Genomic DNA, 24,197 nt, shown 5'->3' on the forward strand with positions numbered 1-24,197 from the left:
GCTTACTTTTCATTAAAATGTCATGATCACAATAATGGTGATCACGTCTGTATAATCTATGCAAAATGCAGTCCCTTACTTTTTCTTTCTTTTTATTTTTGGGTGAAATATAACATGTTCTTAACAGATATTTTGTGAGAATTATCAAGTATAACCCTGCAATGTCCCTCTTCTTTTCCTCTGGTGTTTTTCAAGGGTTTCCCCTCAGTTACTGACCTGTGATCAGTTTCACTAAAGTTTAACCCGTATGGGCAATAAAGCTGGTCATAGATCAGCACCTGCTGGTGGTGTCGGCCCTCGAGTGACTGTGTGTGTGTGGTGTTTATTTTCTACAGCCATGCTCCTATGCTTGATTTCTCCTTTGATCATTCAGAGGAGCGTCCTCTAGAGGCTTTTGAGGACATCTTTTCTAGTTATGAGAGTAAGAAGTAAGTGGACTTAAGCAGAACATTGAGGTCAGACGGAGAGTTTGGTGACTTGGGAAGGCTGGGTTTCCGGTATTGTGAGCAAACTCAAATACCACATTCGCAGAATGCAGAAACTAATTATGCAAGCTGTTCTTTCTTTATGTGAGCAAAGGCCAAGCTAGAGTTTGTATTTAACCTGGTTTGTTCAAAGCAATGCGCAATCCACAGCATACTCTCATAAATCCCTGTTGGGACCTTGTGAGGTTTATTACCTCTAAGTGCTCCCAAGTGCGAAGGAAACAATAAAATGTCCTTTAAAGAAGCGGGTTCACATCCTGGTTTGTGAAAGAGCTATTAGAAGTGCGACCCCAGCCCCCAGTGCCAATCCTACCTGTTTGACCTCCTGTTCTGATCCGTGTGGTAAGTGAACCAGTGCATGAATCCAGGCCTTCGCTGAATGGGGTGCCGACCCCCATTTAACACCCCGTCAGGTCAAAACCAGAGTAACAACAGCATGGATTCACCACTGAAGCTTAAAGGGATAGTTCACCAAATGAAGGGTCTTTTAATTTCAAATTTAACACACTTGCCTGCGTTTGTTCATGTCCACATTATCATGTCCACTTTTTTTATGTGTGGTGGAGGGCATTTGCTTTCCCTGAAGTCTGTTAACAACATTGGTGTTGGGTTCCTGTACTTACCCTTCCCCGCCAATCTTACCTACTCCCTCTGTCTCCTCCCCTCACTCTCCCACCTTTCCACTGGGCTGAATCAGGGACATGCATGCCCAAATCATCAACTCCATTAAGGACTTGCAGTTGGATGGGGAAGATCCACGTAAGCTGCTTCAGTCCTGGGGTCGCCTACGGTTCCCGCGTCACGTCCTCCAGTGAGTTTGACCACTGACTCCTCTCTGGCATGGAATGGATGGGTCCACCTTGCCGACCCTTCATGCCTTGGCATTGAAGCCAATGCTTTTGGCTCTCTGCTAAGCTTAGTTGTGAGAAATCTTCGCAAAACAGCCCCTGCTCCCAAACTTTCCCAAATCTGCAACATTACTTGTCATCTAACCTTGTGATTTACTGCGTAACTCTTAAACCACCCTTTAACCCTGCTCTATTAATACCCATCTAACTAAGTATTTCAATTATTTTTTAGATAGCTCTCTAGCGGTGTAAGAGGAATGCAGAGTTTATGAGCTGAAAGCAGTGTGATCTTCATTAACGCTAGCTCGGAATAGTATCCACATGCTAACATGCTGCATGAGCTTATTGGTTCTCGAGACCCACCCATTAAGTCTGTTATGTTTTATGAGGTGTGGAAAGCTGCAGAATCACTGCTTACGAAGACCACAGACGTCGACTCCACTTGAATTCTAAACCTTTTACATCCTAGCTGTCGTCCACCCTGAAGTAGGAATACCTTTCCTGTAGATTAGGTGTATCAAGAGACAACATTCCCTCCTCCCATGACACTCCTATCTCTGTTGAAACCATCTTTGCTGCTATGCCATCTACATGCTAGATTTAACCTTAGAGAACACCGCGAATCCATGGATTTCGATGGAGATGGTTGACAAACTCAAGTGCTGGAATGTGGACCCACACCATTGCAACAAATCTTGCATCTTCCTCTCTGTCTACATGCCAGATTTAACATCCAAGAACACTGTGAATCCTTTCATTTCAATAGGGATGTTAGACAACTGATTGGGCTCAAATGTAGACCCGGCATATTCCACACCACTGCGTAAACATATCTTACACATTCTTCTTCGTCAAATGTTCCATCAGAGCTTCTCAAGTGTGTTACTCATGTCTCACAAGCAAATGCATGACTCACTCTACTAACACTTTGTATCCATTCACTTCTTATCTCAACAAACCATCAACCTTCCTCTTCCTCCTTACAGGAAAAGCAAGAACACCAAGACCAAGCAACTCATTCCCAAGGTATACCTCTCGCTTTCTGAATTGATCAAACTGTGCAGATTTAAAATAACAGAGTTTAGGTGTTTGTTTGACATTCAAGGTGCTTGCAAGTGATTTCTGCTGGTTTGATAACTTCAACCATACTTAGAGTAACGTCAATGTATCAAAAACATTGGTATGCAAGCAGAAAAACATAGTCTACTCTGCAAACTGTGCTTTATATACAAGATAGAGAGCTCCTTTGATAATGCTTTTGTCCTGCATAGACAATTTGTGTGTGTGGCCATTCAAAACCTTTAACCTGTGAGCATTTGCAGCACAGCTGGTACATTCTCATTTCCATCACCATTTGATTGTTTATGACTTTCCGTTACATGTGCTGTGCAGGGTAAATGTTTTGAAGACTCTACCGCTTAGGCTCTGTCTGGAATGAGAGTTTCCATGCCGTCATGTTCCCATGGCACTCATGTGGCAAAAGAAAGTCTCTGTGTGTGAGAAATTCACTTTCTGTTTTTGTGTGTTTGGGCAGAGTCTGTTGGACTCTCGTTCGCTGAAGTTCATAGTTGGCCTCCATGACCGCACCACCAAGTCTTTGCTTCATCTACACAAGAAGAAACGTCCTCCCAGCATCAGCGCCCAGTTTCAAGTAAAAAACTATATTAGATTAGCATGGCTGTTCATGCCAAGTTTGGTGGTTCAGCCTAAAAACAAATGCTCTGTTCCAAAACCTAGTGGAGGTAGCATTGAAAGGCATCATAAGCACCAAGCTGTTCCAAATGGTGCTCGTGCGTAAACATATGTCATTCAGTGCTGAAAATGATCAGTACAACTGTTCAGTCTACATAGCAAACAAATATTAATTAAAATAATATTTTTCTATGTATTTTTATGCTTAGTCTAACATGCTGTTAGCTTAGCGAGATGCTAATAAACATGCCACGTGTTATTGGTGTGACAGGAAAAAAAACCCAGCTGCTTATGTTGGGCAGTAGACAGAAAGGAATAACAGAAATCTCACTATGTTTTGGAACAACTTTAAACTCTAGCTCTTACATTTCAAATGCTAGCATCAGAGCATGCTTAGAATATTATTCTCCAATGGATGTAATAGGCTGAAGGCATCATGTGTGGTTCTCTTTTGGTCTTCCTCTCTATCTTGTAGACATCTCTAAGTAAGCTCCTGGAAACGCTGGGGAAGGCGGAACCATTCTTCATTCGATGCCTCCGCTCCAATGCTGAGAAGGTGCAAATAACACATTCTTGTTCACCTTGTTCACTAATTAAAGTCAATTTGACAATACACATTCCTAGTCTTAATTTAAACTGTTCATCAATGCACATTAGTCTTTTAGAAATAATTTTATATGAGATTTTAACTAAAGTTATTTTGTCTGTTATTTTATATTTCACATTCAGAGGGAAATGTGTTTTGATGAGGCGCTCATTGTGCAGCAACTGCGGTACACAGGCATGTTGGAAACAGTGCGCATCAGACGGTCGGGTTATGGAGCCAAATACACCTTTCAGGTAACGCATAGATTTGACCTAGTGATTGGAAAGAAGCCATAACCCTACAAATTAAACTAAATGTGTAACACAGTTTGTCTGAATAAGCAAAGCTCCTTTTCTGCATTACAGGAGTTTACTGAGCAATTTCGTGTATTGCTACCAAAGAACGCTACGTCCCTGGAGGAAATATCATCTCTGTTGCACAAGCTTGGCTTTGACCACACTACCTGCCAGATTGGAAAAACCAAGGTTACATTTTTTTTTCTGGGTTCCCTAAAAAATTTGAAGTGACAATGTCTCTAGTTATTGACTCTTAACAGTTATGTCTGGTATTGTTCCACTTCTACAGGTGTATCTCAAAGAGCTTGAAAGGCAAAAGCTTCAGGACATCCTGCACAAGGATGTCATGCAAAAAATTATTTTCTTGCAGCGCTGGTTTAGAGGCAAAATTGAGAGGATGGACTTTATTCGAATGAGAGAGGCAGCCATCGTGATCCAGGTATATCAAAACTTGTGTTTGGGTAGTATTCTTGCAGTTGTCTTGTTTGGCAATCTAGTCATGTCTAATATTTGATTGACCTTTTCTACAGCGCTCATGGCGTAGGTTCCGCAAAGAGAAGTTCTACCAAGCCGTGGTTCTGATCCAGACAGCATGGCGAGGTTTCAAACAAAGAGCTGAATATCGAAAAACACGAGTCTCCATCACAAAGATACAGGCACTTGCAAGGGGGCAATCTGCTCGCAAACGGTATAGACCTCACACAAGTCAACATGAAATCACCTTAATACAGATTTTTAGATTATTGAACATGATTCAGTAAGTTTTGGATTTGATCTGGTTAGGTACTACTTCCTAAAGGAAGAGAAAAGGAAGCGAGAGGAAGAGGAAGCTCGGAGGAGAAAGGAGGAGGAGGAAGCAGCTCGACGAGCCAAGGAAGCCGAAGAGGCCGCTAGGCGAGCTAAAGAAGTTGAGGAGGCAGCCAGGCGACTCAAAGAGGAAGAAGAGACTGCCAGGAAAGCCAGAGAGGAAGAGGAAGCAGCTAGAAGACAGAAAGAGCAAGAGGAAAGGGAAGCTCGGTTTGCTTTGGAGGCTGAGCGGGAGGAGAAGACGCCACTACAACAACCAACAGTTCCAACATCAGGCAAGCAGCCTGGTGATGAGAAGACACTAGTGCTGGAGCACAATAAGGCTCCTGTGGATGTTGAGATTGAAGGTAAGGGCAGGGCCCATGTTGATGATGTTTCTGTACCAAAAAAGCAAAATCATTCTGAGAAGATCCCTCAAGTGGAGGCTGGTCCTCCCCTTGAGGTCAAGGAGCAACAGAAGCAAACTGAGAAAGAATCACCGGCACTTCCCAGAGATGAAAGTACACAAGGTAAACCCATGTCTCCTGAAACCCAGAGTGGACAGAGCCAAAACAAAGCTCCTACACTTTCCAAACTACCAGTATCCAGAAGTCAGGAAAAACGGGAGTTGAGGAGACAACGTGGTCTAGAGCACAGCCAGAGAGAAAGTGAGCGGGCGGCTTCGGCCTGGAAAGACGATACTCCTTTCAAGAGCAAAACTCTAGAGAGTCCAGGAAAAGCAGAAGGCAAGTTGAAGGAGCGGTCTGACAGCAAAGAGTTGGATCAGTACACCTTTGTGGCTTGGAAAGGGGACAAGAGCAAAAGGGATGCTAAAGATGTCCAACCCGAACTTGTTCGACCCTCCACCTTACCCTTAGATATCCCTACTTCTGGACCTGGAAGAAATGGATACAGCGACCCGGCCATCGCTGCTCAACCTGCTCTTGCCAAAGAAGAGGCCAACAGGAGAAAGGAACCATCGAGAAGCAACACTCAGCCAGAAAACCTCATGGCAGGACCCCGCAGTCTGGAGGAGAGGAACATCAAATCTCTCCAGTATGGCTTCCTATGTTGTTCTACCTTTATACCTTTCTTCATCTCCTCTGAGTCTAACAATATTTTTTCATGTGGTTTTCCAAACTTTACCAGGAATCGCGGGATCTCTATGTCACTAGATGATGTATCCAAAATAGTTTCAGGTGGCTCATCACAGGTAACGTTTACTTGATTCAGCTGGTTAATACAATGATAAACGTGAAGGGATATATTGATTCTGTGCCTTGAAATTAAGTTTCACTGCAAGCTTCCCATAGAGGCTAATGTGCCTCTGAATGCAACTGAAAAATCTGCTGTTCTGGTTGCATTGGTAATTTAGGATTATAAATGAAACAATCACTTAAATTTAAGTGATTATGCTTCTCTGGCTGATTTAGGGAAAAGTTCGTCTGAGACGCAGGCCGCGGCTCGCCCTTGCACGTATATGTTTGCCCATTAAAAGTGTTGAAATGGAGGATGCAGAGTACTGGGCTCTTCCTTTGCCCCCTATGAGTCCATTTGAGGTGTTGTATTGCAGCCTGATATTAGATGCCGTCCAGGGAGCTGTGGTGTGTGGGTTGCTGGTGGATTAAGTGCTTGGAATCATGGGAGGGATTGCAGATATATTGAACTTTTGCTACACTGAGGGAAAATAAATGATCCTGAAGACCTTTAGTCTGTTATCCAAATAGGCAGAGGTTTTTTTTAGGACACAGCATTTCAAATGCTGTACTGTCAGATTTAAATGAGCGACCTATTGTCAAACTGCCAACACAGTTTGACAATAGGTCGACAGAGCTTGGAAAAAAAGCTTGAGATTGAAAAAATAAATAAAATTGCACTACAGTTTTTATTCTGACAGCTCAGTGGGTTTTGCAACTGGGCTTATGGGATAACAGACTAAAACCTTTAAAGAAAATTTAAACTTTGATTTACTTTATTATTTCTTCTATCTTTCCATATCGTTTGTCTTTCAAAGCTCCATTCTTGATTCTATTTTTAAGTAATTAATCACTTTGTTATTACTAGGTTTGGGATAAATAAAGGGATGCATTTACACTAACTTCCTTTTAGGGTGTTATCTAAACAGGAAGAAGGAAACTTTATAGACTGCCCATTATGCCATTGTTATCTAATCAGCAAAAATGGTTGTTACTGTACATTAGACTGTGCTATATTAAACTAATACCTTTACTGTGCTCATTACTTTTGGTGTAGACACAGTCCAGGACTGGTCCTGATAGAACAAAGGCCAACACGTTGAAGGAAAAAGTTCACGACAGCCACAGCCTGCAAGAAGTATCGCCTCTCCAGCCATCGACCCCAGAGAGGTACTGTCCCTACCTACCAGTATGAACTACCTTTTATTCATTTCAAACTGTTGCTTCACCAAAACAGATCAGACTGTAGAAGAGGACAGTTTATTCTAGCGTCCTCTAGAGCATCCCTTGAAAATGTAACGTGTTCTTGCATTGTGTTATGACCTTCATTTTGACACATTTCACAATGTGTGAAACTGAGCATAGCTAGAAACTTTTTTTCACATATTTGCATAGACTATGTGTCAGGCTGTTGCTTTATTTGCACGACTCAAAAAAAAAAAAAAAGATAATTGACTCATCCAACCCAAATGTATACTCTTATCAGTAGTAGAACATGGTCACACAGGAAATCTGACTCATTTGGACTCATGGGAAAACAAGGCCACTGGCTCACATCAGTGGTAGTAATTTGTCTAACTCCTGGCATAGGTTACATACTCCTTTATATGGATGCAAGGCATCTGCTATGAGAGAGGGAGATTCCTAAAATTCCGTTGTGCAGAGGTGTGTGATTTCTTGAGTGTTATGTGTCAAATCCCTTCCTAAGGGGACCTACCAGCATGTTTTACTAGGGTGTTTATTAATAAATATCCAAAGCCTTATAACAGCTAACTTGGTAATTTTTTGTTCCATAGGACAACAGGGTTTTTCAGGAAGATCCTGAAGAAGCGTCCACATAAAGAAGCTCAGACCCCAGAAGATGGAGACCCGAGCATGGCTTCCTTTTTGGATCAAAGAGAAGGTGCATAACTGCAAAGATAACATAGTGATTCATTTAGATCAATGTATTCTTCCTTCATTCATTCTATTGTTCTTTTTCATAGCCACTTCTCCATCACGCTCACACAATTCAAAGTCTCATCCGGGACGACTAGGTCGGACGCCCAGCATCATGATCAGTCACTCGACGACTCGGGCCTCTGAGCAGTGGAACGCCTCGCTAAACCGTGTAATCACCAACACGAATGAGCTACGCAATCTCGATGAGTTTCTGGGCAATCAGGTATGAAGAATGGATATGACTGCAAGATGTTTGTTTGTTGATTGAATGGTTATTGTAGTGATTTGAAGAGTGAAAAAAACTGTTTCTAATATATACAATTTCTGACAGACTTTGCATCCACTCAGACTTGTTCTTTCCCTCTTGCGGTGTAGGTGAATGACCTGCGCTCACGGGGAAAACAGCTTTCAGGAACTGAGCACATCTTCATTACAGCAACTGTGCAGTTTAGAGAAAACATCAAGGGGATGTACTCAATCTCTGTGAGTTGAACTAATACAACCAACACACCCCAAAACTGCAGTAGACCACATACTCTACATCCTATCAATCGATTTGCTAGGTCAATCATTATTGTTTATTACAAGTTTGCTCAAATCATTAACATTGAGTTTTAAACTTAGGAAAATAACAAACCTTTGTACAATGGACATTAAAGATATGTCTTAATCTTATTGTATGTCTTAATGATATTTTCATTGATAGAGGGACTTGAGATCTTTTGACTTGGGCTTGCAAGCAACTTCTCACATTATGCTAACAACTGCACAGCCATGTGGACAAAAGCATCTTAGCAACTAGAAAGCAAAGCCCTGAAAATTGCCTACATCATCCAAGCTTTGCGTGGGCAAACACAACTTATATTCAGAATACTTAAACATCTAGTTATTGATTTCTTCTTCCTTCACGCATCTACAGAAATCACAAATCGGGTATAAGGCTTTGATGAATTGCTACCAGAATAAAGTGATCAGTCTGGCTGGAGAAAAGCAGAAGGGTGAGGTACCGCTGGTGGTCAATCTCTTCCAGTCAGTTCTGGACGGCTTCATCAGAGCGGAGATCAAAAAAGAAGAGGCCGAACCAGCCAAGGTGAAAGTTCATGCATCCCCCTTTTATTATCTGATTTAAATAACAGTTATTTATGTTGATAACTTAAATACATGTTAACTTTTTAACCTCTGTCTTAGCCCCCCAAAGGTCGTAAGATGAGAAGGAAGAAGGCTAAAAGCGTAAGTATTTCTAGCCAACCATCCATTCTCTCAGACTGACTCTGCAATGTGAATAAATGTAAACTTTTTGTCTGGAATTAGTTGGAGAATCCATTGGACCATGTGTTTTCAAACTACCAAGTCAATATCATTCAGTCTTGTGATCAGTGCACCTCATACATCTGGGGTATGGAGAAGGCCTACATGTGCAGTTGTGAGTATCTCTGATATGTACCCTATTGATTCACCTTCAATCGGGCTGACGACATTGATGACGAACAATTTTTGTTTCAGATTGCAAAATGGTTTGCCATAAGAAGTGCATTAGTAAAATAGTCATAGACTGCTCTACATTCTGCTCCAAGAAGGTAAGAATCCAATCCTAAGCATTTTGGAGAAGCAGTCATGTTAACATCTTGTTGATCTTTGTGTGCTCTGGGTCTAGTGTGATGATGAGCCTGGATCTCAACACTTTGGTGTGCGTGTGTGCCACCTGGTCAATAACAAGACCCCTGTGCCAGTGGTTCTGGAGATAATGATGGAACACGTGGAAATGAACGGCCTGTACACAGAGGGCATTTATAGGAAGTCCGGCTCAGCCAATCGCATGAAGGAGCTACACCAGCTGTTGGAAGCAGGTGAGCCATCATGGATATTACTAGAACTCAATGGCACATTGGGAAGGCGACCTCTTTGTAGTCTCACATAGCCAGACTTTTGACTGTTGGCATGAGGTCTAGTAGCTTACTCTGCCCACTTTGATAACTTTGTTTAATGACTTGTGAAGGCCCAGAGAATGTTTGTCTGGAGGATTACCCCATCCATGCGGTCACTGGCTTGGTCAAACAGTGGCTAAGGGAGTTGCCCGAACCTCTCATGACCTTCACGCACTACAATGACTTCCTCCGTGCCATAGGTTGGTCCCCATGACACCTTTCTCTTGCCCTTATGGTATCCCTCAGGCTTGCTATAACGCTTTTGTCATCTTTCATAGAACTGCCTGAGAAGCAAGAGCAATTGCAAGCTATTTACAAAGTTTTGGAACAGCTTCCAACAGCAAACTTCAATACCTTAGAGAGACTCATTTTCCACCTTGTCAGGTACAGATGAGTTTATTCCGTACACAACTAACGCTGTGTGTAGAAAACCGTGCAGAAGTCAGGTGTTAATGCTCTGGTTTCATTTCAGGGTTGCAAAGGAGGAGAAGAGCAATCGGATGACGCCAAACTCTCTGGCCATTGTTTTTGCCCCCTGCATTCTCCGCTGTCCGGACAGCGCCGACCCGCTCATGAGCATGAAGGACGTTGCCAAAACCACCACGTAAGAACACTGCAAGTTATAGTGTGTCCTTAATAAGAATCTGTTGTTTTAAAGTCAAGTCTCAAGACTGAATCTTTACTATCCTCAGTTGTGTGGAGATGATACTTCACGAACAGATCCGGAGATACAACGAAAAAATGGAGGAGATCGAGCATCTGGAATACGCTGAGGCATTGGCTGTCAATCAGCTCAAGCTAAAAAGACAAAACACGGTAAACTTGACTTACCTTGCCTTATACCTGCCGTTTATCAGAATGCATTTCTGCATTATTTGGAAGTGGTTTGTTTCTTGATGCCTGTGAAAAATGCCCATATTTTCCCCCCTGAACAACTACTTTTCCCAACAGTCCGCAACCTTCCACAAGGCACCAACAGAGAGTAACTGTCGCAACACTTTTTTTGCTTCTCTTTTTTTTTTAATGTCTCTGTAGTGCTGGCATTTACCTCTCAGATTTATCACTCCTTACAAAGAAGTGGCGGTACGTATGCCCCTGTGGTATTGTGAACCCCAGTAGTGTGGCATGTTCATGCATCCAGTGTGCATGCAGTGCAAAAGTCATACCCTACTAATACTAACTAAACCCACTGCATGTGTTAGTGTCACTTTAGACCTGTAGACATTCAAGAGGGTGTCGGTGTAGATGTGTGCTGGTTTTGGGTGTTCACTGCAGTGAATGGCATGAATTTCAAAGTTATGCGAAATCAGTTGTGCTGAATATTAAGCAACAGGCAATTTGTTGAACATTAATAGATCATCTTGAACATTAATAGTATAAAGCATGAAGACAAATAAGTTGTAAAGTATGACTGTTAGTCTTTCGTTTTTGATTCCTTCAAACCTTTGAATCTCATGCCATGGAAACTTCCAGACTTGAATTGTATTTAGTTCCTCAATACAATTTAACATCCATCCAAATGGTTGAACCTTTCCTTCTTCCAGACTTACTTTTATGAAACATCTTTAGCACTCTTCATTTCCACTTCGAAAGGGATGGTTGTGCCACACTTAAAAACTTAAAGCAAAGTCGGCAGTTCGATCACAAGTGGACAGGTGTAAGCGGGTGTACAGGTGTATACAGGTGTAAACGGGGTCGAAAACATTTTGAGCATGTCCACTTTCCACCACTTCCAGAGGTAGTCAAAAAGCACATTAGATCAGACTGCTTTCGCAGTGTAAAGGCTCATGTGGCTAAATGCATTCGAACAGCCACATTCAGTGTTATGTTGCGGCTCTCAAAGCAGAAACAAAAGTTGCTGCTCTCCATATGATTTTCCAGTAACTTTCTCCGTATGATTTTCCTTTCGCGTTCATATGTAAATTTTGCAAGCTCATTTTGTCCATTAGATCGAAAGATCTGAAAAAGCCCATACATTTACCCGCCCATAGACCCGCCCCTCAAAGAAATCAGGAGAGAAGTGATTGAAAGTGGATAAAAGAGACTTAAAACACCAGGTGTAAAAGGGTACGTCTGCCTCGTCTACTTGTGATCCGATCCACCAAAACGCATTTAATACAAGGTGTAAACAGGGCCATAGACTAACTGAACCGGAGAGACCCTTCACTGAAGAACTTCCTTTCTGTGTTTCCCTTTTTGTGGCAATGAGGGAAGAATCTTTAATGTTAATCTCATTATCTTGAATTAAATTTGCTATCTTTGGACTCTAGATTCGGGAGAAGCCAGCTTCCGACCTTCGTGTTGTACCTGAGAACGAGCCCCTGGATTCAGACGCAGAAGCTGAGCGAAGCCTGTTGGAACGAATCAAGTCCATCAAGCAAGAAAAGTATGTTGAAGAAGTCTCACAAGACCACTTGTATCATTCGAGACAGACTGCATGACTCTTGAATGGTGTTTGTCTTCCAGAGAGGAGCTCGCCTGCAGGCTTCCTGAACTAGACCAGCCCGGTTCTGACCAGGAGAACATTGACTCGGAGGCGTCAGTCAGCTCTGAGAGTCTACTGGACGAGCGAGCAGTTTGTTCGGACACGGAAGGTCAGTATTAAGGTACAGACTCCCTCCGTTTCGGTCCAATCTCCTTTTCTCTCCTCTGCAGTAGTCACCCATGTTTGGGTCCTGTCCCTGTTGTGTGTAGCGCAGGTCTGGACGGGATGCTCCTGGCGCATTTAAAGAGGGTGGCGGTGCCGTCCACTCTGTAGCAGGTTGTGATCTCTTCTAACCCAAGTGTTTCGGTGTTATGTGCATGTTTGCGGTGACGGAATTCAATTCACTTCACATTTATTTGTATAGCGCTTTTCACAATACACATCATTTCAAAGCAGCTTTACAGAAAATGCATGAGTCCAAATTACAATTTAAGTCTGGAGCACACCAAGCCGACGGTTGGCCGCCGGGCATTTTTTGTACGTCCGCACCCTCGGCTGAAATTGGTCCTCGCCGGCTTTTTTTCGGCCAATTCGACATGTTGAAACGCCGTCGGTGAAAGAGGGAACTCTGATTGACTGTTCAGCTTAGTGAACGAGAATAATAGCAAAGAAGTCAAAACGGTACAGATAGAAGGTGTTCTAATGTTACGTCATCTTACCTGAGTGTTCCTTGCCGAATATTTCAATATTAACACGAGAGGAGAGGAATAAAGAAAGTGTTTAGCAGGATTGATATTCAAAACGGTAAGCGTTGGTTTCCCTTTTTGAATGACGAATATAGACGAATATATCTGAAGAAATAGACCGTTGTCTCATTTACAGTTGGCAGTAGTTCTCTCGGTGTGTTCAAGTGAAGCTTTTTACCCCGACGCGAGGCGACAACACAGTCGGCTTTCATCAGCGCTAGTTCGTTGGCGTCGGCTTGGTGTGTTCCAGGCTTTAGAGTGTTCTGTTATCAGAGGTAACTAAGTATTTCAGAAATGTACATATACAAAATCGCAGTTAGCGAAAAAGGTATTAATTTAAACAATGTAATAATTCAATGCAGAAACAATGAGCTCATTGAAATAATGAATACTTGTTTGTTAACAAATGATTATAACATTTAGAAAGGGTGTATGCTGAATAAGACACTGCATGTTATCTTCCTTTAATGACTGTTGGTGGCATGTCTTGGGTTCTGCATTGGGTTTTCTCCTGCTTTGGGGGTTGATTGGTTCTGTCTCCTTATTGTAGGACAACCAATGGTAGTGCCAAGATTATCCAAACCAGCTTGCCTTCCTAAGTCTGTCGTCCTGGCCCAGGGAAGCAGCACACGGGCTGACGGCTCCTCTCTTCCTTCTCCCAGGCTTCAGCTCCAGCGTCGCCTCCCTATCATCCCGGGAACGGTCAAACTTCCCCCAGGAGTCCTGTGCCACCCGGCTGTCCGGTCCCTCCCTCCCCGAAAATCCCTGTCGCTCACCCTCGTCCAGCGGCGCGAGCATCCCGGCCGTCGCAAAGACAGCATCCAGTCCCTCTACATCACAGCAGGAGCAGATCTCCTCTTCCCGTCCTCCACCGAGTCCTCAAACACCTCCAGCACACCGGAGCTCCCGACCTCCTCCCGACGATTCTCCGACCCGGACCTTGCTTTCGTAAACGACACGGTTTGAGTTGCAAAGCTTGCCTGCTCTCGAAAGAGCATTTTGATTGGTTGTCACCATTGACAGCGACTGCTTTGCCACGGTCACAGTGACTGATAAAGAGAATTGTCTCACCTAGCACTTTTCCATACTAATAATATATTGGATTTTAAGAGACTTTTTTTTTTAAAGACTCAGATTTTTGCTGCATACAGACGTTGACATGTCAATGTTTGGTGCTTGATTTTTTTTTTATTTTACTTTTTAGCATCAAGAAAAAAAACAGTCCTGCACCTTTTTGTGTCCGTAACGAACAGGAAAAATAAATTCAACCATGAGGAATATCGCCTTGATGTTTGGTTCATCTTAAAAGACTTTTAAGCTGTAGATCCTCCCTAAAGTTCTGCACAAACACTCAATGGACAAGTTTTGACTGGAGGGGGAAAGATGCAGCACTAGCCACTTTCCTCTTGGACCAGAATCCCTTAACCGAATGCAATTTCCCATAATAACTCGAACTCTTTTTTTTAATTCTGATAAGCGATATGACACTTTGGATCTGCGTGGATGTCTATTCAGAATAGCTTTGTGTAGGACTAAATACAGTTAGTGGCCAAGCCATTATGTTTAATACTAAAGTCAAGCGATACGTCTGCTGTTGAATGTTGTCATGATTGAAAAGTATGGAACGAATGCTGGCTGGATGTCTATGATGTCAGGTGTTTTGCATCACGTGGACCGTATGTGCCTAATAGTGTCGCTGTTTTTCAGTCCTCAGTGATGTTTTTCGCATTTATTGGAGAAATGAAACTAATTATTTTCTTACAATACAATTTGTACTGGTCGCAAACTTGTGTGCTTTTCATGTGTCTTACCCATAATTCTTTGTGGCTTATTTTTTACTCCAGAGGCATCACTGACTACGTTTACATGCAGCCAATAACCCGTTCAAAACCGGGATATTAGCAATAACCCGGTCGCGCACGGCCATGTAAACACCGGCAAAAACCCGGATATGCTCATATCCCGGTTTTTAAAAACCCGGATATTATACCTGGGGTACCCCTTTTCTAACCCGAATATTTGGTCATGTAAACGCGTATCGGCATATCCCCATCAAAAGGAACATTGATTTGTGTTCTGCGCATGTTCTATTCGCAAGGAATCTTGGTCTTTTGAGTAGAGACGGCGCATACAAAACCCCGCGTGCAGTATACCGGAAGTAAACAAGAAATAGAGGTAAACATGGCGAGACGCAGCACAAACAAGGAAAGCGCAAACAAAGGCGATCGCTATCTGCCCCGAACTATTCATTAACCGCGTGCTGCAGCTGTTGTTGTTGTCTTTGGATACAGGAAGAAGAATCGGAAATGACGCATATTGCGTCTTAAGGTTGTCCGTACGTCCAGACGCTAACCGTGCGTCGCCGTTTACATCGGGATATTGCCCATTGATTACAAATTCCATGTATACAGGAGTAACTCTCTCTGCTCACGCATGTAAACGGGTTATTCCGAATGTTTCAGAAACCCAAATAGTGACCTTAACCCGACCATAACCCGAATTTTAACAGCTTGTAAACGTAGTCATTGACCATCTATCATTCTCTGCCTGTTCTTCATAATCGATAGTCCTAATTATCACCTTTCAATGAATACACAGAACCTCAAATTAATGAACACAAAAAAATAATTGATTCATGGTGTTTTATTAAAAATGCCTGGGTAAATGTAAAAAAAAGCACATCATCTATAAATAAACAACACAATAGAACGGGCAGAATCAAATAAATTGCCGAATGAATTAGAGGTCGACCGATAGTGGATTTTACCGATAACGATAGCTAGGTTGGGCCATACTTGCCGATAACCGATTAATCAACCGATAGTTTTTAAAATTGATACTGGATAAAAACAAACATAACATTCCAAGTAAAACAGTGCTGAACTTTATTATAAAAATAATAAAACTGTATTGAACCATGAAAACATGCTAAATGAAATAAATATATAATATGAATAAATATTGAAGTCAATAAAAGACATTCAAACTGAAACAAAAAGTAATACTCTAAATAACAAATAAAACCAGTTACATTCAAAATGTAACTGGTAAACTGTTCTTTTTCAAGCAAACTTAATCAATAAAAAAGTAACAAAATTTGATCGGTATAATATTTGTGCAATACAATTGCACCTTGATCATTCATGTTAGTTTGATAGTGCATTAACTATGGTTAACAAATAAAAACCTTAATTTAAAAATGTATTAGTACATGTTAATTAACAAATAATGAACAATCCTTATACAGAAGTTATTAACCTTAGTTAATGTTACATATGGAATTTTATTGTAAGTGTTATTTCATATAAATCCAAACAGTCATGCTTAAATATCTACAATGCCAGAGCATTGGAATGACATAAATATTAAATGTATAGTCTCACACTATTGCTTCTATTTTATAAAAAACTTGATGATTATCTAATCAAAATAACAAAACGTGTATTAAAGTGATGACGAAAAAATAACCGAAATCGAATGCTTTTCTGATTTGTTTATATGTTTCTGTCAGCTGTATGAACATATCAGTTTGCTATCTTACGTCTCTAGCTTTAAATATGCAACTTCTCTGCATATTCAATGCATAAAAGTGACCAGCTGGATATAAACTAATGCAAATAGAGGTAACAATTGTGACATTAAACGTTCGGGTCGGACTTACGTTTATTTTTGTCAGTGTTTTAACCGCTTGAGGTACTACTAATGTTAGCGTCCTCTCAGCCTTGTAGGCAAACAAACATAACTGTTGTGCTGTTCTTTCTTTACTAATGCAGCATTTAGTCAACAAATTAATCACTTTATAATGATATGACAAAATGTACTGTATACATAGGCTACCTTTTAGCTGTCGGTGCTTTAAACGCGCATCTGATGTTAGCGCTCTCCACGCAGCGTGTGCTCTCAGTGCAGCACGCAGAATCACGTGTCGAAATAAACAACACGAGGCATCAGCGATAGTTTTTATTACACCTCTAGAGGCCGCTCTTGTACTGCATGATGCCAGCAGACCCTTCTCAGCTCTCTCTTACTGTGTAATGAATGACAGCGCGCGCTTCTCAGCCGCTCCAGCAACGGACGCAACCAGGAAAAACTATCGGTAAGTATTTTTGCCGATAACGATAGTTCCACCAATCAACTATCGGTGCCGATTAATCGGCAAAACCGATGAATCGGTCGACCTCTAGAATGAATCCAGATAAAAGTAGGAGGAGTTGCAGAGTTCTTCCCAGGCTTGTTTCTGTGCCATGGCTTCTTACTTGAACTGCTCTTAGTTCTGTTACTGGCCGTTCTGTGGAGGCAAAAATTAGGAGTACAATTAAACGCTTTGAAACCTATTAGATATTTTGCGAATAGAGCAAAAACAGTATTGTACAACATGTTTGACTATACCAACTCGGTTTAGATTCCAATCACATAGAAACTCCAAATGTATTAAATTAGGAGGCATTACATCACACCTTTGACCACCAGTTTTGTACTGTGATGATCTCCCACATCTGGAACGAAACAGATGTACGTTCCTCTATCGGAGAGCTGAAGATCGGTGAGTTTGAGAAAGATCTGGCCGTTCTTGAGCTCTTCAGGTAAAACTTCTGCTCTGTTCTTGTACGCTGGGTCTTGTTCCTTAACAGAAACTTCTCCATGGATAATATCGTATACGTTCCTGGTGTCGTTGTGTCTCCAGTAGACTGTCAGTTGTTTTTCTTCAAGTACAATTCTTCTGTCACTGCACGGCAAAACGACAGAGCCTCCTTCAACGCCTTCAAATACCGGATGCAGAGAAGCTAGAAAAGTTTTTAGTTTTTTTTAGTTTTACGTTCACTATTATTATACAGTGGTGTTCAAAAGTCTGAAACCACATTGAAAACCTGTTTTTTTTTCCTCAAATATTTAATAATATTACAATTATTTCTGAATTTAAGCTCTGAAATCAAGTGTTGCTTAAAAATTTACATTGATCAGTGACTCTTTGTACATTCTTTGTACGTTCAAAACACCACACTCTGGCGACCCCTGCTGGTCAGAACGGTGTATTTGCAGCAGAGACTCAGGCCAAACATGCATAAAAAAACCCTTTAACAACCCCATTCCAAAAGTTCTTTAAGTAAAATCTATCAAATGCAATTATCTAATCATCTAATAAGATTAATTATCAAGTCTCTGTGTAATATGTGTTCTTTTATCAATTTCCAGGGCTTGTTTTGTTTGTTCCATGGCTTGCTCAACTAAACAAACCAATAAGAGACTATTAACTAGCCTACTATTATTCCTATCAATTATACTAATGTCTCATTAAAACGTCCACAAATGTATAAAACTGATAAGAGATCTGGTAAGAAAAAAACAACAACAACAAAAAAAAAACAGATATTTGTTCAATGATCTCACTGAATCCGCATGATTCATTAACCATTAAAATTGTATCTCTAATCCACAACGGCTCTACTGAAATCGCGTGACTTTGGCAGTTTGAAAGTTCATTTCTGTACAGTATTTGCTCTGTTCTTACCTGTATCTATCAACAGTACCGACAGATAGATGAAACAGCATCTGGAAATCAAGAGAGAACATTTTAATAACAATTATGCTGAGCAATGTCAAGTCCATAAAAAGTAATTCAAAATATTTCCGCCATCATTATCCTTAAAAAAATCATCAACGATATCCTCTTTCAAATGTGCATCATTTTATATTTTATTTTAAATAAGCACCACCAATCTTGGCTACAGTTGAGGGTAAACTTGATTGGTCCGAGCATGTTAGTTACTGGCAGCTATTTTGTTCAATGAAATGAATGAAGACTGTTATGAATCTAGCTATATACATCTTGTTTACAGTTCACAGCGTCATACACATGTCCTAATTCATAAAGTTGAATTAGCTAACCCTCGATCATGTCATTTTTACTATTTAAAGTGTACACTTGCAGGTGTTGCGAGCGCGTAGACATGGTGACGTTGCCATAGAAAAAATGCAACGTGCCACAACACAAATGTGTTTGTTGGGTAGTCCCTACCCTAGCCCTCGGCGCTGACAGCCCTTGACATACGTGAAACTTTCTATGCACTTTTACACGACATCGGCATTCGATATAAGTGTGCACTGGCTTGTCTTGTTTGCAGTCTTATTCAAACGTCTCGCGTTATGCACAGTCATATACCACATAATAATGATTCTCATTACTGTACACTGAAACTTAACTCAACAACGTGCAATTTAACTTGAGTAAGTCTTTACCGTCGGTGCATGTTGTAGTCAGAGCTGTGTGTGAGGGTTACTCTCGGACTCTAAGCTGTTTGTAAATTCAAATAAAGCGGGCAACTCCACATGGGTTCTTCAACGACTAAAGTCCAAAGGTGTGTTCGACATCAGCTGCGGCTGGATGTAACCGATCGGCGAGAGTAGCCGCGTGCAGGCAGTAGCACCTCACTGCAGTACACGAGATCCAGGGGGCGGAGTTGGATCTGGATCTAATGGGTGGAGATTGGTAGGTTTAGGGGTGGGTTTTTAGGGATCAGGGGGTGGAGATGGGTAGGTTTAGGTATATGTAAGGTGGAAGGAGTTGGATCTGGATCCGTGCAGGCGGATAGGAGCTGCAAACGGAGACGTGAAGTCGGACACTTTCTGGTTCCCGTAGTGACCGCTCACGTGGTGTTTGGATACTTTACCACAGCTGAAGTGAAATAAATGCAATATTTGCCAAATAATACACAGATGTTTCAGAGACATTTTCATTCAATACTTTGTGTACTGCTTCATAAGCTACTATCAATGAAGTGGAGTCTTTTTTTTAATCAGTTTTAATTTGATAAACATGACACAATATAGCATCGCAACTACATGAAAAGAGTGTTTACTGTTATAAAAAAACTGATTTGTGAGCTTTGGAGGAACTAAAGGTGTTCGAATAAACACGAAACACACGTGATCGTTGTCATGCGGTGAATCCGGCCAATCGTGGAACAGTGTCGTCATCAGCCCTCCTGCAGCCGCTCTTGAGAAGCTGCGCTGGCTGAGTTCTCCATAGGGGGCCAATGTTTCGAAAAAGATTGAAGCTTCCCCGGGCGCCACCATTGATTAGCAGACCCCCACCTGCTGTTAGCATTCCATTGACTCCCATTCATTTTGGCGTCACTTTGACAGCGAATAACTTTACATCTGAGGCGTTTAAAGACTCCATCTGTCCATTATTTATTTCTAAAGAAACACGAAAATGTATAAAAGGCTCCATTACCTTGTATCTTACGTTATGGCCCCGTAGAAACAGTTTTTGTAAAAATAGGCTAATGATTGCGTCATAACCACACAACTCTCTGTTGCACAGTATGAAATTACTGTAATTACAGGAGGAGAAGCTCGCGCGCAATCGGGGGGACGTGGAGGCAAAATTACAATATAATTAATCAGAATACATAGCAAAAGTTGCTCCTGCTCCTAGCTCATGGACACCTCCTACTCACACTCTCCGTCTCTGCAAGATTCGGAAGGGAATGATTCAGATTTCTCTTGGCACAGCTACTAGAAGACAGACGGGTTGTTCACGTCACATCTACGTCGTCAAGCTCAGTTTGAGTCTGCGTAGTACGCTCAGCCATCAGGAAGTGAGCGCTTCTAATTGACTTCACTTTTTTCTCTGTTGAATCCAATGGTCGCTGTGTCCATTTTTATACTGTCTATGGTTCTCCGGCTACTCTCATGTCGCTCTTGCGGTGCTTTGATGATCATAGCATAAGTCACAGTCACGTGGCGTCGCCGCTGTATCAAGTCGGACAAAATTTCTAACCGCCATGCTCTGCTTCAAGTCAGCCGCTGATCGGTCTGCGCAGAGCTGTATGAAGTCGAACAAGCCTCAAACCTTAACGAGTATGGGGAGGCTGCAGACCTAGGCTGGAGCCGGTAGATATACGCATAGATATACATACGCCCCCCAGGCAGTTTTACGCCCCTGTTGTTCCTGATGCGTCCAGTAGGGGGAGGCTGTACAAGCGACACGAATTGAGGAATAATTAACTTGTTGTTTAGCAATAATGCTTATTTTTTTATAAATGATAAGCTAATTGTTGATAACCATATCTATATGTCAATAGATGGGTCTATAATTTATTTCTAGAGACAATAAAAGTACTTGAAGGTCAGGTTGTAGGTTTAGCTGCCCTTCACCCGCTCTGTCAAAATTAATTATATTTTTAATTTTATTTTGTTGTCTGTCTTTAGCTTGCGTGAGATGGCCTCCTGTTAGACCCTGTTTGTTCCTTGCATTAAAACATATTCTACATGGTTTCTGGAGCAACATTATAGTAGATATTGGAACTTGTTTTTTTGGTGTGAACACACAAAAGACACATTTATAATAGGCATGTATGTATGTTCAATTTGTATGTCTCTCTCCAAGTAAAGAGTTGAACTGCACACTCACTCACATATTTTTTATTATTTCCGACGTCATGATTAAACCTGCATTAAAAACTTTGGTCCCATATGGTTTAAATGTACCGTAGATGTTGGTTTGAGTTGTTTCTTATAAATGAGATGATCTAATTATCTAATGTATATCTTAATATGCATTTTTCTTAAAATATCTTACTGATTTGGACAAAAATGTATGTGCACTTAATGTGAGTTTTATCGTACTCTGATCGCACATCTCTCATAAAGGTGTGTGTTTGCTTTAGCTACTTAAAATCTCTCTCTCTCTAGACTTGTATAAACTATAAACACACATCTCTTTTTTTAACTGCATTCCAAACCAATATCTACATGGACATGCCTTTAATGTAATTTTCAATTTTCTCGGCACAGTCCATCATCAGTGGCCAAAAAAAAAAAAAAATCAAAGTGGCTTGACACTTTTTTGTTTCACCAAGACGGTGCCTGTGCCGTTGTACATTCAAGATCAGGAGCAAATTGATGCAGTCCACACTCACCACATCAATGTCATCCCTGGCTTTTGTGGGACATTTGACCATCTTGGAGGCTGAGGAGAAATGTCCTGTGGAGAGGACCTGTCATCGACATAAGGTAAGGATCCTATAAAGGATGTCATTATTTACAAATAACCATTTTTTCTACCACTATCCAACTTTTGCTTCTTTTTTTATCAGTGAGCGAGAGCACTTTGACGGGGATAGAAAAACAGTTAAAGAAGAGTGGCAAGCCATAGGGGAGTCATCTATGGAAGTCATCCTAATTCATAAATGATGTAAATAAATAACTTTTTTTGTGAACAACAATATTGTCTCTTTCTTCTAAATGGGCCTGGGAATTTTATAAAAGGAATCAACTGTGTTTGTCCTCATATGTAGGACACTGTTCTGTAGCTGTATAGTGCCAATGGTGACCAATAGTGAATAGTACAGCAGATATTCCATATGATTACACGGTATGTCTAATGGGCTAAATATGGTTAATATCTAAATGTAACTTTCACAAATTCACATTTATACATATATCACTCACTCAGTCTCCTGTATTTAAAAACCTAAGGTGAATATAACTATTCTACAGTAGTTCATATATCATTACTTTGTCCATTTGATCCAACTGGGTGTATTTTTAATTTTTCAATTCACAAAAAGAATGGTCTTCTGTAGGCCGAGTGAAGAGAGTGAAGCCCAACTGAATATCGACAGATATTTTTTTCTGTAGTGCAGATCATTCCACTGTCTGTGTAACGTTTATATTTAAATGAACAAAAAACACTAAATTAGTCAAAGTCTATGGACGGGACGGTTATTAATGTGTAAGTTTTGAGCGTCAAGTTATTTTGCGGTATATCCCCCTACTGGACACACCAGGAACAACAGGGGTGTAAAACTGCCTGGACCGTATATCTGCCGGCTCGGGGTCTGCAGTCTCCCGTGTCCCCATATCAGTGTTGTGGGTAACGCGTTACAAAGTAACGCGTTAGAGTACTCTAATTACCTTTTTCGTGAAATGTGTAACTTAACGCGTTAGTTTCTTGCGTTAAGTAATCAGTAACTTCGTTATTTTTTTTTAAAGTAATCCGTTATTTTAAGGAAAGGAAAATCCCGACTGCAGCCTGCTTTTTGTCAGACAGTAGGCTTAGGTCTACTTTGCCACCTGCGGGTATATCAGCGGAGCCGAAGCGCTGTGATCGTAAAGTCAATGGCTGTGATACGTCTGTGCCCTGCATGCGCCTGAGTCTGACCCTGTGTGTGTGTGTGTGTGTTTTTTTTTTCCGAACGACAGGTGTCGTGCCGAAAAGTGATGGTCCGCCGAAAATTGATTGCGCCCAGTCTCTTAACGTCTACAGCTGGATTAAACATACATAACGTGCAAATAACCATCAGTTTATGTCCGTGGTAATAGCAAAGCTATTTCTGTGTGATACTTTAACGTTTCTTTTAACATAATAATAACAAGATGGCAGAGAAGACAGCGTTTGGATTATGGAAGTACGCACATCATGTTCAATTTGTCAACGAAAAGGAAAATAAAATGCACACTCTGCGTTGGTGAAAAGCTTCTGTCGACCGCCAAAAATTTAATTCGGTTTGTAATCATTTTTGTTTGACAGCTGTTAATTTCGGTTAGATCGTTGACTGGTTGTTCATTTCTAAATGGATTTAAATCTGCAAGCCTGTTTACCTCAGGTTGTGTTTACAAGTAAGCACACTTGATACACTTTGATAACTGCATTAGATTTAAAGAAAAAAATCAGGAGTTATCTTGTATGGTGCTCATATACAGTAGCCTAGGCTACCCGGGCTGGGTAGGTGCGAATTTTGATTAATATGTTCTGTGATAATAAATAAATAAATAAAACGCCATGTGGAATAGCCTATTGCTGACTGTCTTTCCTGTTATTGTTATCCTGCAGTGTTAAATTAGTCGGATGACTGACGTTATTCATTGTCAGGAGTCACGACTTCTAGGTGCATTTAAAGGGGCAGGGGGCTGTGTCTGTCATGTGTGAGCCGCTGCAAACGGCTTTTAATTTTTGGTAACGCATGAGTACTCTAACGCGTTACTTTTATGAATAGATAACGCTGTAACGTAACTGATTACTTTTAATTGATGGTAACGTTGTAACCTAATTAACTACTTTCCAAAGTAACTATACCCAACACTGCCCCATATAGACCTTAACAGTAAAGCTCAGTGTAATGAGTAGGATGTGATTTAGTCCAGCAGGTGGCAGTAACAGACTGTATAAAGTTAAAGGGATAGTTCACTTTGAAATTAATTTTTGATATGTTTTAGCTTACCTCAAAGGCATCCAAGATGTAGGTGTCTTTTTTTCCGGAGTAG

At 41.1% G+C, this 24,197-nt stretch overlaps 2 protein-coding genes across 2 annotated transcripts in view; one reads left to right on the forward strand and one right to left on the reverse strand.

Moving 5' to 3' along the window:
• LOC308702297 (myosin IXB) overlaps window positions 1–14,709 on the forward strand; it is a 48,208-nt gene extending 33,499 nt beyond the window's left edge. The window contains exons 15-42 of the mRNA XM_081385007.1: window positions 336–428; window positions 1,183–1,296; window positions 2,320–2,359; window positions 2,868–2,984; window positions 3,501–3,581; window positions 3,755–3,865; window positions 3,977–4,096; window positions 4,197–4,346; window positions 4,438–4,595; window positions 4,691–5,749; window positions 5,843–5,906; window positions 6,947–7,059; window positions 7,686–7,792; window positions 7,875–8,053; window positions 8,206–8,313; window positions 8,750–8,920; window positions 9,019–9,060; window positions 9,142–9,253; window positions 9,334–9,407; window positions 9,485–9,677; window positions 9,827–9,955; window positions 10,034–10,139; window positions 10,228–10,359; window positions 10,448–10,571; window positions 10,791–10,838; window positions 12,026–12,141; window positions 12,222–12,349; window positions 13,477–14,709. Of these exons, the coding sequence (XP_081241133.1) occupies window positions 336–428; window positions 1,183–1,296; window positions 2,320–2,359; window positions 2,868–2,984; window positions 3,501–3,581; window positions 3,755–3,865; window positions 3,977–4,096; window positions 4,197–4,346; window positions 4,438–4,595; window positions 4,691–5,749; window positions 5,843–5,906; window positions 6,947–7,059; window positions 7,686–7,792; window positions 7,875–8,053; window positions 8,206–8,313; window positions 8,750–8,920; window positions 9,019–9,060; window positions 9,142–9,253; window positions 9,334–9,407; window positions 9,485–9,677; window positions 9,827–9,955; window positions 10,034–10,139; window positions 10,228–10,359; window positions 10,448–10,571; window positions 10,791–10,838; window positions 12,026–12,141; window positions 12,222–12,349; window positions 13,477–13,892 (4,405 nt within the window). The 3' untranslated portion in view covers window positions 13,893–14,709. The remainder of the gene's footprint in view (window positions 1–335; window positions 429–1,182; window positions 1,297–2,319; window positions 2,360–2,867; window positions 2,985–3,500; window positions 3,582–3,754; window positions 3,866–3,976; window positions 4,097–4,196; window positions 4,347–4,437; window positions 4,596–4,690; window positions 5,750–5,842; window positions 5,907–6,946; window positions 7,060–7,685; window positions 7,793–7,874; window positions 8,054–8,205; window positions 8,314–8,749; window positions 8,921–9,018; window positions 9,061–9,141; window positions 9,254–9,333; window positions 9,408–9,484; window positions 9,678–9,826; window positions 9,956–10,033; window positions 10,140–10,227; window positions 10,360–10,447; window positions 10,572–10,790; window positions 10,839–12,025; window positions 12,142–12,221; window positions 12,350–13,476) is intronic.
• A 2,334-nt stretch (window positions 14,710–17,043) lies between these two features.
• Window positions 17,044–19,293, reverse strand: LOC308701834 (programmed cell death 1 ligand 1). The gene is made up of 4 exons (XM_081384289.1): window positions 19,164–19,293; window positions 18,436–18,476; window positions 17,384–17,710; window positions 17,044–17,214 (listed from the first exon to the last, which is right to left on the reverse strand). The coding sequence occupies exons 1-4, from the start codon at window positions 19,172–19,174 to the stop codon at window positions 17,075–17,077; spliced, it is 519 nt and encodes a 172-aa protein (XP_081240415.1). The 5' UTR covers window positions 19,175–19,293; the 3' UTR covers window positions 17,044–17,074.
• Window positions 19,294–24,197: the final 4,904 nt, after the last annotated feature.

This window comes from Scardinius erythrophthalmus (assembly GCF_964197995.2).
Source record: "Scardinius erythrophthalmus genome assembly, chromosome: 14".
In the NCBI taxonomy this organism is placed as follows: Eukaryota; Metazoa; Chordata; class Actinopteri; order Cypriniformes; family Leuciscidae; genus Scardinius; species Scardinius erythrophthalmus.